The following is a 16,069-nucleotide window of genomic DNA, read 5'->3' as shown; positions in this document are numbered from 1 at the left end:
TAACACATTCATAATGGAACAGCAAATTCCAGAAAGAGAGGATCACATATCACAATATTTATAAGGAATATTACCAAGCCGGGCTATCGTTGCAAGGTATATTGCTGTAGAGATGTTGGCAACGAAGACAATTGAATACCCAAGAGAATCAAATGACAAGTCTCGAGCACCAGCAATAAATGCACCAAGAACCATAAACCCCACACTGATGAAGCCCTTGGATTTACCATTACGAAAAAAATTAGAATCATAAATATTAAAATAAAAAAATCAAAGCCTACAAACAATGATGAGATTCAAGAAAACATAAAACATGCTTCTGCCTCATGATTTCACATCAGAGTACCTACAAAATTAGACCTGCACTACAACAAATAATACATGTCTTTATGCACTGGTCGTGGTTGACAAATGCACCTCAAATATTATATTGCTAGGTAACTTAGGTTATCACCTCAAAGACAATCAAATGCAACAGAAAAATTCAGATATAAGCATGTCTTCAATACCATCAGTATCAAATATTTGGTACCAATAGACAGTTAATCTTCAGAAAATAAAAAAAGAATGTAACAGACTAACAGAGGTATTAGACTGGACTCAGCCTCAATTAATATGCATGCCCTACAAGAAAACAACATGAGAAAGTGCCACTTACCTGCTAAAAACAGATGGTGAATACTTCTGCCTTGTCAGAAGATACTCCACAATCATCGTAAAAACCACAGTAGTCCTCCTAAGGGTAGTATACATGGGAACATTAACTGCACGCACAGACTCCATTGATGCCAGCTTTCAACAGTGGAAACATGATGATTGAGTGATACACTATTTAAAACTCAAATAAGAGAACTCAGAAATCTTGACCAAAATGAAAATGAAAAAGTGTACAGGAAACTATACCATGTAAAGCAAATAAGTTATTGCGAGAGGTGATGTCTTAATCAATGTCTTAAGCGTAACAAGAGTTGGTGAGTTATCAGTAAGACCTCGAGGTTCAACAACTGTGAAAGAAATGACTCTCCACCGTCTCAATACAAAAAGTAATGCAGATGAACATATGATCTGTAGCAAATACAAGAGAAAAATGCTTCAATAAGCAAAACAAAATTAATTGTGTCGTTACAGGCAATATCTATTTTCAGCAGCAAGAGGGGTTAGATTGGAAGGGGTTCAAATATCAAATTGTGTAATCAGACCTGATATTATATAACTTGAAAAACTGAAGCAAAAGTACAATAACAGAGCATCAAAACAATTAATTAGTCAAATCAAATTCCAGATTTTACAGCTCATTCAACAAACATTAAACTTTCCGCTTTCTTTCAGCAAATTGCTCCGGTGCCCCAAAATAGAGCCTCAAAAACTGAAACCCGATTTTATCTTTCATAAGCACACACCTCCAACTCTTTTGGTTAGTGGTAATGTCTTAAGACCATTACACCCTTATGTATAATGGGGTGAAAAGATTTCACCTATCCTACTCCATTAGACTTACACTCCAACAACTCTTCAAAATTTCCCTCTCACCCACCAAGCCCTATCTCATTTGGAACTTAAGAACACCGATGTTAAAGTTCCAAGCACATGGTTGAGTGACCGCCAAAACTGAACACCGTCAGCTTGTCAGAATGAGACTATCTAAGATAATTGGTCCTATTGAGTTTCACAGTGGTCATCTAAAGTGGAGAAAACTCATGATCCCTATGAATAGAAGAAATGGGAGACTCTTCAAATGTACCAGTCAAGGGAGATGTGGTGGAATCAGCCATAGCAGGAACAAGAAATCACTAAAATTTACAAACAGCTTCCTAAAACTATTCGAATTGACAAACAGCTCCCTGAAATTATTCGAATTTGCAAACAGCTCCCTAAAACTATTTGACTTTGCAAAAAAATCCCTGTAATTATTCGCATTTGCAAGGACAGCCCCCTAGAACTATTCAAATTTACAAAACAAATTCCTATGAATTCACAGAACATTAGGTGCTACCTACGATGTACCCAGAACCACTCTGAAGCATTGTTGATGACTCTAGAGACATTTGGAGGGATTTAATGTGGTAGGCAATGGTTTATAAGGGTTATTTGGGTAAAGCAAGATGCCAAACACTCACAAGTTGAGAAACAAGCAGGGTATCATCCCAGGAGGGTCGTAAGATGCAAAGGACACTCCTAGGAGTGGCTGTGGATAGGTTGGGGACAAAAAAGAGGCATGTGATGGCCCAAAAAGAGTAAAAATGCAGCGACCCTTCTAGGCTCTATTGTTGGGCTTAAAAAAGGTTCGATTAGGTCTGGGCCATGCTAGGCGATGGTGGCTAGGGTTTAGAATGATGGAGGCGATGGTGATTTGGTCTCTCAGATGCATGAGAGATAATGGTGGAAGTGATTCTGCGATGGGGTTGGTGCCTTAAGTTTATCTGATACCATGTTGAAATCTTAAAGAATCCTGAGTTATGTCTTGTGTGACATAGCAGGGCTTTATTTATAACAATAATTATGAATGAGCAAGTACAATGATACCCAATGTGGAAAAACATAAATAATAAAGACTCTAATATATCAAACTCCCAACCGGACTCAAACTCCTAAATGGATTCAACTTATGACTTACAACACTAAACCACCATCATTCATAAACTCGCTTTATAGAGTCAGAGGCAATCTACCACCACTTAATAGTTTCAAGGAACCATCTCTGCAGTTTCTAACTTTTCCATGGTAGCGTCACTATGTTGGAAACCCACCCTTTAATTTCTCTTTTCCCATAGGAACTGTTTGACTGACTGTATTAAAGAATGAGTCAGTGCTTCGTTCTCTTCAGTTCTCATTGACTATTGTCAGATTCTTGATGTGTGTAATGGCTAGATTGAGAAGCATTAGTTATATATCAGTTATTCTTTTTTATTTGCTGTTGGAGCTTAGGAAACAGAGGATCTGAAGGATTTCTGCAAACAAAATCGTTATCTGGGAATACTGAACTTGGGTAATGATGAAAAAGCACCACAGATAGCCAACAGAGAGAACCAATATTCCACAGACATAACATAAAAACGCTGAAGAAGATATCCATATCCCATCTCGTGGGTAAACGTTATTCAGAAGAAGACAATGGTGTCTGCTGTTCTTTCTTTCTTTCCTCTGTTTTTGATAAGATTAAGAAGGGAATCTCAGATCATTCAAAGGGTAGTTCTGGGGTTTAAAAAAGACAATGATGATTAAACAGTATTCGTAATGGATTGGACCAGTATGTCTAATGAAATTTCAACTTTGGGGTGTCTCTGCTTATAAAAGATAAAGTGGGGTGTCAATGTTTAAAAGTTTGCGTTTTGGACTGCGAGAGCAATTTACTCTTCGAGACGTTGCTGTTGGGGTTTTTTTTATCATATCCAGTTCTTACACTATCCATTTCCATTCGTTTCTTTACAGAGACACAAATTATGTCCAAGTTAAAATCCATCTGCTGAAATTAATGCAATATAAAAGATGTTTTAACACTTCAATCATTCTCTCTCCTCTTTCCCGCTTCATTACTTCTCTTCTCTCTTTCTCTGCAAACCAGAGGAGTCCATCAGGGAAGGGTTAGTCCCATTTCTATCCTTTCATTTCATATCTACCTACAATCCTTACACAATGAACCTACACTTCATTACTGCAGATACGGTTCAGAAGCTCATTATGTTGGCTATCCTCTTTGTGTGGACTAAAGAGAGTCTGCCTTGAATTGACAATCACACTCTTCTCTCTCTCAACCCTTCTGAACACTCTCATGCTTTTTCTGAGTATATGTATGGTGAGTTTTCCAGTAGTTTAATAGTTGAAATTATGGTGCTTCAATGCATCATTTGGTACACTCTCATGCTTTTCCTATTCAAGTACTGAGGAGCTAAGATCCTTGTCACAAAGCAATTTTCATATATGGCTGGTCCAATTGTGTCAACTGCAGTTGATTCTGATGTGATGCTGATGGATGGACAAGAGCCTTTAGAGACCCAAGTGGAGATTAAGACAGACTTAAAAATCCAAGCCACTGAGGAACAAATGCACCAATGTCTGATATGTTTCTCGGCCATCCAATTTGACAAATCTGAAAAAATGTATACTCTGCAATCAGCTGGGAACCCAGCACCAAGAGGGTCCAGTTTCAACCACACTGATATTTATTCCATCGTCGCCAGTGGCTGCATTTCCAATTTTGGGGCTGCAGATGCTTACAGGTTTGCAACGTCAAGAGGGCCACTGCCGAGGCCTTCCAATTACAAGGAAGACAGTAGTAGTAAGTCCAGGTTCCATCACCATGGAGCGAGTAGGATGCATTCCCCTGGTCCAAACCCATGGATGTTTTCTCCTCCTGGACCGAAACCCTTGACAGCTGCAACTGCTAAGAAGCCAAAAACACTGGTCACATGAACAGTGTCACAGCCTTTTTGCTGGCCTTGATAGAATATTCAGAAGATTCTGAGGGGCCCAAGAATATATCATGTGAAGACTTTTAGAAGGGAATTTTGTCTGTGTGTGGGAGTTAGGATTTTACTTATTTCTATTTCTACCATTTTCTAGTTGTTAACAAGTTGTTTCTTTTTAATGTTTGGACCTATGAATCAGTTTTGTTCTCAGTATCTACTTTTATTTGAGATTTGGTACTCTCTAAATTCCTATGTAACTTGCTGACCAAGCAAGAGAACAAAATATAAGGTGTAACCGGCTGCTTGCAGCCCAACCAATCACCCCATCCCCACCCCCCAAAAGGAGGGGGGGGAGGGAATCCCAAAATGATTTAACAGAACTATTGAAGCTTTGCTTTTTGCTGAGTCTTATTGTCGCATCCAAGTGTGTGATAAGAAGGGTCTAGGGAACCCTGTTGTAGACTGCAGAATCCTAGGGCTGAGGCAGCCGTGCTGAGACTTGAGAGCACTAACTCCACCAGTCCCCTTCTTCTATTGTACAAACCTTGTTTTGACCACTACTGTGTTGCTGTTGCTGTTGCTGCAGCAGATTCAGGAAGGCATCAAATGCAGCTGCAGCTAAGACTGGATATGAAGTTGCTTCACTCCTAACTACTTGTGTTGGACCCCTACTCTTCATTATATTTGAATTGAGGTGTTACAGAGGTGAGACTGGTTACAGACACATGACACAGATGAAGCAACTTATGCCCAAATATTGTAACTAGTGCAATACCAGTCTCAAGGTCACAACACCTACTTCCAGAGAGGTACAGGGTATCAACCGGCCCCCTAGGCAAACCTTGTAGTGCCTGGGGTACCCACCAAGATAATGGAAGAAGGAGAAGCAGCAGTCAACATACCCCAAGATTAAAAGAAGTGTTAGATTAGGGAGAAATCTGAAAACCTTTAAATGGCTCCCGAAGTCAAGGCCCAAGAGAAGACCGAAGATGATCTAGCATTCTTCCCTACAGAAATGATACCAAGGGACTTCAAGTGGAAATTCAAAACTTTGATGCAATAGGAAATCAGAAAATGGGCCTCAAGAACTTTGCTGTTGAGGCAAAGGCTTGAATCTCAATGAGATTCAAAAGGTTGATTATTGATTTTGTCACCTTTTCGTAGGTTGCACTCTGGCCTTGACACTCCAAGGATCTCAAGTGTTAAAAAACAGAAGGAAAAAAAAATGAATACCCAAAATGATCAAAACACTTGCATTAATATTGTCACACCCTGAAAACTGATAATGGTACAAAACAAAATCCCTGCTAGAGGGAAAGATAAAACGACAAATTTGTTTGCTTGAGGGATCCCACTTTCTTCTTTGTTTCTGCTATTTATTTTTGCCGGATAGTTGCACAGTTTGAATTTCAAGTTGTGACCACCTCCTTAGTTGGTGTGTCTGACCTTTATTTGTGTGTGGTGTTATCCCCATTATCATTTAACTAATCTCGTTGATAACCATTGCACAGTTGTGTCAGAACATGGTCCATAGATAGATTGGGCAACTTTAGGCTAGCTTGATCATCATCTTGGCATTCATGGGCCAAACTGATGTTTCCAGCCTGGTTCATCATCTGATAATAATTGTTTGAGTGTATAAACACCACAACTCTTCTAGCCTCCTCAAAATTCCAAACCCAAACCCTAAGTCTGAAAATCCAAGCTTGTTTTTTAGATCTTCGAAGTTGACCCTTAATTGGCCATATTTATTTAAGACTACATCAGATCTGGCCTTTCTATGTTCTACGAAAGTTCACTGTGATATCAAGGTCTCTGCTACTGTTTGTATTACTTGCTCATCTGGCTGTTAAAAGTAACTTGATAATTTGAGCAATCCAGCTCTTGGATGGACACCATCTTCTAGGTCATCTTGTGAGTTCTCCAAGTGTTGAAATTTGATGTTCATTCGACTAGCCAATTGATAACTAAAACAGTTTTTATTTAGTTTCTATGTACTATGATGGACAATTTTCTACTGCTCTCACATACTATATCAGTCAATCCATCTATATTGCATCATATGTTTCCTATACTTGACCAGTTGTCCTCCATAGGTTCTTATTCTCATCAGAACTGGAAATTGATCTGATCTCTGGTTTGCCAGTTATTTCTGTTCCTTTGTAGTGTCAAATTCTGTCTTTTTTAGATTTTGATTCCATGACCAACTGTTCCAGAAGATCCAACCAGTGGATCAACTTGACTTTCTGATGGCCTAAGCAGCATATTTATAGGTCTTATCAACACTAATTTCAACCCCATCCAACTGTTATTTTTTGTTTAATCTAATTCTTAATATTCAGTGAACTTGTGTTTAATTGGGATCATTGTGATTCTGTCTTTGTGGGTTTGCATTCTAATAACTTTGTCCCTGGGGATTTGTGTTCTTATAATTCTATCTTCCCTACCTGGAAGCCTAGAATACATCAGCAACACCCTTATTTCATTAATTGAGATTCGCCACAACGTATGCTGCTTTTTTATCTATCTTTTCTGTGAAGATTATTGTTTCCCTTTCTTGTGAAAGTTTTAGGATGTTCCCAATTCTGCTATGATATTTTCCCTTGCAGTTGGCATTCTCTGCAACTTATTTTGTCCACTGTTATCTTGGTTTATTCAACACAGATTCTTCTGTAGTGCTGCTGTTGATGATTGATGTGCTTGTTTTAGCGTTGCAACTGGAAAGGGCTGTCATTTGGTCACTGGCGTCTACTGCTATAGAGGTTCAAGACTAGCACCTTTTATATTGGTCCGGTTGTTCCCAGCTGGAGATGTATACATGCTTCAGCTTGAGGAGGTGTTTAAGTAGTGGAGACATTAAGTACTGTGGTAATGTTTCAGTGTTAGTGGTGACATTTATGCTTACAGATCATGGTGTTGTTTAGAATGTGTGATGGTGTTTAAGTGATAGTAAGGATATTAGTGTTATTGTAATATCTCTTGTTCTTGCAATTTACAGCTCGCAATTATGCCAAACCGTGAGCTCTCTCTCCTTTTATAGAATCCAAAAGAAATACCCAATCCACCTAGGCATCCCCTCATATTTTATAACCTATGTGAAGTGAACCAGGATCTAGGGTTCAGCTGATTGATGTAATAACCTAGATCACTCCAGGATCCTCTACCTGAGAACCAGCAGATTTCAAGGGGCTGTAATGCCCTAAAGTTGCTATTATGTAGCTGATTTATGGGTGCTAGGGTTGGACAAGGGTTAGGGTTAGGTACTGCCAGGCTTAGGGTCTAGAAATTGGTCAGTTAAGTCTGAATACCTTACTGTTTTGTCAGTTTCAGAACTGGTTTTTCAAGTTAGGGTTTGGGAATTTATGAGATTTAGGGTTTCTAGGGTTTAGACTAGGCTAGGGTTAAGGTTGACTGCTAATTGGGTAATTGAGATGCTAAGCCTAAAAGGGTTCAAGGTTTAGAGGAAGGATTCTAGGGTTTTTGAGAATTCTAGGGTTAGGGTTTCCTGATAAGAAGATAAGTTGCAGAATTTCTATGGTTTAGGTGTAGTAATAGGGTTAGTTCCTAGGATCGAAGGTAAGAGACTGTGGTTAGCTTCTAACTCCATAAGGGGAGGGATTTAGATCAAGCAATTAGGGTTCTAATGGTACCAAAGGCTGCTGCACTTTAGGGTTTCAATTTCTGGAAATTCCAGAGGTTGCCGCAAGCTGTAATGGGAGGAAAAGAAGAAGGAACTAGATGAAAGGTGGGCTGGGGAAGGGTTGGGGATTAGGTTTCAGGGATGGGGGAGAGTTCCTTTGGCCGCTGCAGGGTTTTGGAGGACTGGGAAATGACTTACGATGGAAAGGGAGGGGCTGGAGTTGCAGAATGAGGTCAGAAGGGAATGGAGGCTGCAGGTGATATAGGAGAAGAAGGAATGGGGTTGGGATGGGGGCGGGGACTCTGATACTTGGGAAATGACTTAGGGAGCTGGAACTTAAGAAAATTCTGCAGAATTCGTCTCTCTTATGCTGCTCCAGGCCCCTCTAGGGAACCCAGGACTTCTCTGGATGCCTAACTCTTGATCAAATTATCTTAATCAATCAGACTTGCTGATTACAATGATAGGAGGTATTTATAGTCATGGTGGGAGATCTCGCGAGATGGATATCTTGTTTTTTCACATTGGCGAGACGAGATGGAGGTCAAGATCTGCGAGTTGGGATGTCTCGCTCGAGATCTCGCCATATCTTGCCATATCTCGCCCTGGATCTCGCTGGAACTCTTAATTTTTGCCCTTTTTTTGTGGATTTTGGCTGAATTTTAACTTGCAACTACTCTTAGCACATCTACAACAAGGAAGATCAATCATTCTCTACTTGTCTTATGAATTTATGATTTAATGACTTATATAGAACTTCTAATGGTTGTATAATTATTTTATTCTTGAAAATTGAGATTGTGATACTCATATGGATGGAATTTTAATAACATTTAAGTTAGTTGATGCATTTGATATACTTGCTTTTCATTTATATGCTTTAAAGGTTCTATATTACATGTTGTATAACATTGCATTCCCTAATCCTACTACATTTCGGTTTCACACTATGGGTAGACTTAGAAATCATACACAAGGTTGTTTCTGACAAATCCAAGGCCACCAACGTGTTCAAAAGGCCTTAAATAAGCTAAATACCAAGTTTCAACCCAATTGGGACCCTAAAACCCACCGAGATGGGCCACTGAGTTGACGCCAAAAAATTGTATATCTCGACCGACTCTCTCGAGAGCGAGATCTTCTACCATGTTTATAGTCTATTGAAGAAAATCAAACTTTGACTCTAACTTGCAAGACAATTCAAACTAAAACTCCTAATTGACTTGGACTTTAACTCACATAAGGAACATTCATATCTCACTCTAGAGGAATCCAATTTGATTCTAAGAGTAGATACAGATTCCTTGCAAGAAGTAGGACAACTCCAGAAGCCTCCTTCACAACTTAGGAATCCTACCCTAATCAGGACTCTTTAATAACTTGACAAATAGGAACTCAAATTCAAAGCCAAAAACTAGATCTAGGATACCACAAGCATAATAGACCCAATTAAACCCTAATTTGGTCTCATAAAATGCAAAATTAGCAACAGACCTCTGCTGGTACAAGGACCATAGGGTTTGAGGGAACAACCCTAGGCCCTATTTTGGCCCTGATTCTGGTTTACATCACTATGTTGCACATTTCAAATCTCAACTTTGTATTGATTTTCTTATTCATTCAGAATATTACTGTAAACTAGCAATTGTAGATAGGTATACAGATGAATTCGGTCCTTAAATGTGGGTTTGTGCCATTATGGGCACATGATATCTGTCATTAAGGAAATCCTTTGACACATGTGATCCATTAGTACATGCAATCACAACCAAACGGTTAATAAAATGAGCAACAAAATCTGTAACAACTCTACTGTAGACTGTAATCTGATCGCATTTAATAAACTAACTTGGTGAGAAGCTACCTGAAAGAGTGTGATTACATTTGCACATGGGAAGCTATATGAAGAAAGAGCAGCCTTGTTAAACATTACCAGCAGTACTGCAAAACAGAAGCTAAGTTGTAGAAGCCAACAGTGGGCAACAAAACATATTGGCAATCATAAACCAGAAATGGATCATTATCAGGATCAAAAGATTCAAAACAAAGTTCAAATGGCAAACAACAAAAAAAAGTTGAAGGAGTACAAAAATATCAGCTTAAAGAATACATTCCGTAGATTGAAATCAAACCATAAATTCAATGAACGACCCCCAACATAAGCTTTCCAGCATTCATTTAAGGCCTACTGGTAGCAAAGATTTTGTACTTTGGTTTGCCAATTCTTCCAAGAAATTTTGTTCTCTTTTTGTTTCAAACTTGTGAACTTTGAGATCTAGAACCTTGAAATTCCTTGGTAGAGGGTGGTCTGAATTAGACCAAATGATCCTAACCGTTGCTTTGCTCAGTTACTGCTTGAAGAGTTGTGACTGGATTACTTCTTACTCAGGAACTTCCTTTTCGTTCCCCTTTTTCTTTTTCTTTTTTTCTTTTTCTTTTTTTTTTTTTTGGGGGGTTTGGGGGGGGGGGGGGGGGGGAGTGGAGGAGGGATGAATTGCTCAGAAATTCTTCTTCCAGAGAAACTTGTCAATTCCCAACGTTGCCTTCGTTGGAATTTATAGGGAACCGTTCAATCTTTTATTCTATTCATGTGCTTTCTCCAATTCTATTTGGAAAGAATATTCTTATAAAGAACAAAATCCTGGCCAAATTGTAGGAGTATTCCTTCCGTTTAACAAAAAATGGGCGTAGATCTTAAATCATCTAATGGTAAGCTTCATGTGACTCACTATGCGAGTTTTCTTTCAATGTCTTGATACACCTTATCGAGTGGTAAAGAAACAAAACAAATGGGCGTCCTCTTCAGGATCAATCGAACAAACTTAGGATGACATGAATTTTGAGATCAAAAATACAATTCTCCCAATTGCTATGTATGGTGTGCTCTAGTAGAGTTAGGCATATGGCCTATTCTTAGAAGTCTAGATCCTCTACCCACATGGAGAGGAAATTTTCCAACCCACATAGTTGGATTCTTGACAAGTGTCTAATGTCAAGCAAAATCTTCTTTTTCTAGTAATAAATCTCACTTTGAGATTGGACATGTGTCAAGAATCTGACCATGTGAGTTGGAATATTTCTTCTCCATGTGAGTAGAGGATCTGAACTCTAATTCTTAGGATCTTACACTTTTTTCTTCTCCCCTCCTCCCATTTTTTATGTATAGTCCTTTGTTCTACTTCTTCCCTCCCACATTCTTTTGTTGTTGTTTTCTTGACCTGGTGTTGAAACCCTACTAATACTTTCCAAAATCAATACAAGAATGCAAGAATTTAACAAGATAACACTAGTTTTAATGGTGCCAGTCCCCCCCCCCACACCTTGCGGTGTTCCCTCAGCCTGCGGCTGCTCACTCATAAACATTCGATTCCCTCTCCTCACTCTTCTCCCTCTATTTATTATCTCCACTAACCCTAACTAACCTTCATTCCACCTGGCCTCATCTATCTAGGGTCCTAACAACTACCGGCCTCTCGAAAATCACCTTGTCCTCAAGACATATATCAGACACCAAAGACGCAATGTTTGCCCCTTTTTTTTTTTCGTCGCTATCCGGAGCAGCAAGAATATCACCGTGATCAGCCAAAAGACTTCGCCGATTGATCCCTTAACGAGCATGCTCTAGCAACAGTATGGTACTTACGCAATTCTGATATCCCATGAACAAATCATCGGAGGAAATCCACTGCTTTTGCATCGCAGAAATTTTCTTTTCTTTTCTTTGTAAAGATTTTCAATCTGTAGTCCCACGCAGAGTTTGTTGTGAAGATTGGCAATCCAAATCACATGAGCACCCACATCGCAGAAAATATGTTCTCTAGTTTCATACTGCCTCCCAATCGTTGCCGCTGCGATTCGTGACGCTGCAATCCAGGGTTTGGAGGTTGAAGAAGAGGTAAGGGTTGAGTAAATAGGTCGTTTCCATAAATGCCCCTCTTTATGGTGTATGGCAAATGGGCTATTTGGTTTTTGGACCCTTATTTGCTTGGGTACTAAAGCAATTGGTAGACTGCGCCTGAAAATATAACACCTGTTGGGCTGCTGCCTAGCATCTTTAACTTGGATTCTTGAGGCCCACATTTTGAATTTTGAATCTTCGGCATGTTGCTCAATTTGGCCCAGCTTAATAGGCCCTAATGCTTCTTTTTTTTTCCTTGGTCCACAGCCCATGGATTTGGGCCTTTGGGTAGGCAGATCTATTTGGGTTCTCAAGGCCCATTCCATGGGTTTATTACACCGAAATAAATAGCCCAAAATGGAAATGAGAGGAAATGGGTTTTGGGTTAATGAAATGGGCCAAGCCCATGAGAGATAGTTAAATGGGGTAAGGTCCAAATACTTAAAACCTTGGGTTAAGATAAATGGGTTGGGTAATGGTTTGATGGAAGGGGTTGGGTTTTGGGTCATTAAACCGTAATGGGCCATAATTAATTCTTTTGAATGGGCTAGGTCTAAACACTTAAAGTGTGGATGAAGGAATATAGGTTGGGTATTGGGCTAATGGAATAAAATGGGCTGGGGTTTAAAGAAATAGGTTGGGCCCAAGGTGGTTTCTTTAGGGGTCTAGCGGTCCAATCTTTGGATTGGGTTGGTGTGGGCCCTATGTATGAGATGAAACTTACCTGAATGTGGCCCAAGTAACACAAGCTTCGACCCATAGGGTTTGGATCAAACCCACGAACCGGTTTGATGTGAACCGAACCAACCCCAACAACCCTAATAGTCCATCGTCTTCTTCCTTTCCTGCGAACATAAGTGGTTGCCACCGTCTGGAGGTTTCCACCGTGTTCTCTCATCTTCCCTCAATTCCTCTTCTCTTCGCAGACCTTTGATCTAACGGAATGATATATCGCTGCTGCTACTTCACTCCTGTAGTACCGATACCTGAATCTCTCCCTCTGCTTCTCTATTTTCCAAGCTCGGCGAGGAAAATTCTGAGTCACCAAAGGCTGTCTCCTTCTCATGCTGCAAGGCTTCATCTCTCTGCGATTCTCCGTGTAAACTTTTGATTCAGCATCGTGTTCCTTAACATCGACTTCTAGCTGATGAATAGAGTTTGAATCTGCCATCTTCCCTTCACCTAAATCTTGTTGCAGAGCCGCTTCAAAATGTATCCAATCAAACACTAGCCACTTATTTCGGTACACCCACTCTAAGGCTTCTCCATCCAAATATTGAACGGCTACTGCCAGTCGTTGGTCATCTTCGATGTGATGTTCCAAACAAAACAATAAGACCTGAAATAGCCATCTCCGCACATCCTCTTCGCCTGAAAACAATGGCAATTCCATCGCTTCCCTAGGATCAAACTGCTCTGATGCCAATTGTTGAAACCCTACTAATACTTCCCAAAATCAATACAAGAATGCAAGAATTTAACAAGATAACACTAGTTTTAATGGTGCCAGTCACCCCCCCCCCCACACTTTGCGGTGTTCCCTCAGCCTGCGTCTGCTCACTCATAAACATTTGATTCCCTCTCCTCACTCTTCTCCCTCTATTTATTATCTCCACTAACCCTAACTAACCTTCATTCCACCTGGCCTCATCATTCTAGGGTCCTAACACATGGCCCCTAGTCTTTTGTGGGCCACTCACTTTGTGCTTCTTTTAATACATTATCTAAGTCTATTAACAGACCCACCAAGCCCCCTACCCCCAAAAAATGACACAACTCAAAGTGATTGCATAATTACTCTTCCCTCAATACTTTTTGAACTTTTCCATCGATTGTTGAACAAAAACAAAATATCTAGTGTGCAACTTGGTCATGATTGACAAATCATAAGGTGGTGAAACTTGATGAGAAGGGGATTCCACAAAACCATTATTTTGAATACCTTGGCTCAATCATAAAGAGAGAAGGTGATATAGAGGATGTCGTTTCACAGAGAATTAAAATAGGGTTAAGTGGAGAGGCGCATCTAGAATCTATGTGATCGACATATTCCTTTAAAGCTCATAGGAAAATTCTATAGGACCGTCATATAACCAGCTAGGTTGTATGGTGCTTAGTGTTGGGTTGTTCAGAACAACCACATAGACAAACTCAGTGTAGCAGAAATGAGGGTGCTAAGATGGATAAGTGGTAGAATTAGGAAGGATAAGGTAAGGAATGATTATATGAGAGCTGGTCTAGGAGTAGGTCTAACAAACGATAAGGTATGAGAAAGTAAATTTGAGGTGGCATGACCATATTCAACAAAGGCCTTTAAGTGATTTAATCCAAATGGAACAAACTGAAGAGCTATGGGCAGACCTAAGAAAACCTTAGGAGAAGTGAGAAATGATATGCATGGCTTAGGCTTTGTATCTAGTATGGACTCAAATAGAGCTGATTGGAAGACCCTGTAGCTGACCCTGTAGCTGACCCAACCAGCCAGATCAGTAAACCTTCCCAGCACTAAGTCTTGCCAGGATGAAGAAAAAACTGGTTAGCAGTTTCTGGCATTCATTTTAGTGTATCATTTTCTCCATTATTCTGCAAATGCTCTTATAGGATTGATAATGATCCAAATTGATAAAGCATTATCTGATGCATAAACCAAAAATTTGGATGATTGATTATTCATAAGCTTTTAGTCAGTGCATACTTCCCTTGATAATACAACATACTAAGCCACCATGTTACATATTAATGACATCCCATTAACCTAAATGACATGTACTTTGGAACTAGAAAATCAGAATTGGAACGGGAACGTGAATACCCTCAAACGTAGAAGAGTCCACAAGGACATGCTTATAATGAGGAAAACTACAAAGCCAAGGTTCCAATTGAGATACAACACAGCCTCATAAAACTGATCAGGCAAGGGAGGAAATTTTGAAATGTCCACAGAAATTTGGAAAATGATGAGACGATCTGTTGAAGAAATGATCCAAACATAGATTATGCAAGTTTAATACGTCAGTCATCAAAGTAGAAAAAAGTTTTGAGCATTAGATATGGATCAAAAGAATAAAGTTAAGGAAACGATATCTTGAGAAGGATCGGACCTGCACAAGTCATGTAAGAAATTGCAGCAAAAGCACCCTTTTTGGTCATGGCAGAACCTTTAAAGAGACTGTCATCGCCCTTCTGAGGATCAGAGACTGGTAACAACGGATTATTCGATGAATCAGACGACGCCATGGCGAAAACTCAGCGATAATCTCTCTCTTTCTCTCCAGAAAAGATTTTGAGTAGTAGAGCAGAAAGATTGTAAACTGCTCTCGTCCTTTATGTTGCCTCTAACCAGATTACAATCTAGCACTCTTCGCCAATTCATTTCAAATTTCCATTTTTTCCTCCAATTCCAAATAACGCCCATTCCAAATGTCGCAGCTTCGCAGATTAATCGTATTCTGCCCAATACCATGGATATCCTCATTTATTGATGATTTCTTGCTCTTTTGAAACGAGAGGGAAACCTTCTAAATGTATAATTTTTTTCTTTCTTTTTTTTCTTTTCTTCTTTCTTATTTTCTTTCTTTCTTTCTTTCTTCTTCTTTCTTCTTTTTTTTTTTTTTTTTTTTTTTTTTTTTTTGAATCCTTCCTTTTCTCCTGGACTTGTAAATGGATAAGCAAAAATCGGCTTCGGAATTTGCATTCATATTTGTTTAAGGGTGTCCATATCCGCAAATTTTCTTATCGAAAAATATTCGTATCTGTCTGCTAAGCAACCGAATTCGGATTCTAATAATTGTTTATCGAATCGGATAATATCTGAATAGAGTACAGTATTTAACATTTTTTTCTCTGAAAATTGATGATAATTGAATTCAGAAACCGGTAATCGGAAATTATCCGGTTAGATAATCGGAAATAAAAAATAAAAAAAATGGCAATCCCCAATCAATAATCAGATAGTTATCCAGTTTATCAGACCGGATTATTATCAGATATCCGATAAAGTTCCAAATTCGAATTCAGATGCCTTCTCTAAATTTATGGCGGATACAGATTTGGATAGCGGTTTTGCTAATCGGATTCAAATTTAAATATGGTGTATTCGAGCTGAATCCAATCCGTTTACAGGTC

At 39.3% G+C, this 16,069-nt stretch overlaps 1 protein-coding gene and 1 pseudogene across 2 annotated transcripts in view; one reads left to right on the top strand and one right to left on the bottom strand.

The window, feature by feature from the left end:
- LOC149007479 (UDP-N-acetylglucosamine transporter UGNT1-like) overlaps nucleotides 1-15,412 on the bottom strand; it is a 30,101-nt gene extending 14,689 nt beyond the window's left edge. For both annotated transcript variants that reach the window (XM_089165908.1, XM_089165907.1), the window contains exons 1-5: nucleotides 15,046-15,412; nucleotides 9,911-9,987; nucleotides 904-1,065; nucleotides 659-792; nucleotides 75-205 (exon numbers count right to left, since the gene is read on the bottom strand). In XM_089165908.1, the coding sequence (XP_089022034.1) occupies nucleotides 75-205; nucleotides 659-792; nucleotides 904-1,065; nucleotides 9,911-9,987; nucleotides 15,046-15,181 (640 nt within the window). In that variant the 5' untranslated portion in view covers nucleotides 15,182-15,412. The remainder of the gene's footprint in view (nucleotides 1-74; nucleotides 206-658; nucleotides 793-903; nucleotides 1,066-9,910; nucleotides 9,988-15,045) is intronic.
- LOC149007480 (putative auxin efflux carrier component 1c pseudogene) lies at nucleotides 3,496-4,410 on the top strand (annotated as a pseudogene).
- Nucleotides 15,413-16,069: the final 657 nt, after the last annotated feature.

This window comes from Hakea prostrata, chromosome 8 (genome assembly GCF_041222555.1).
Source record: "Hakea prostrata isolate BN-2017 chromosome 8, UWA_Hpros_2, whole genome shotgun sequence".
Classification (NCBI taxonomy): domain Eukaryota; kingdom Viridiplantae; phylum Streptophyta; class Magnoliopsida; order Proteales; family Proteaceae; genus Hakea; species Hakea prostrata.
The sequence above is the reverse complement of the archived record's forward strand: the minus strand, read 5'-3'. Positions and strand labels throughout refer to the sequence as shown.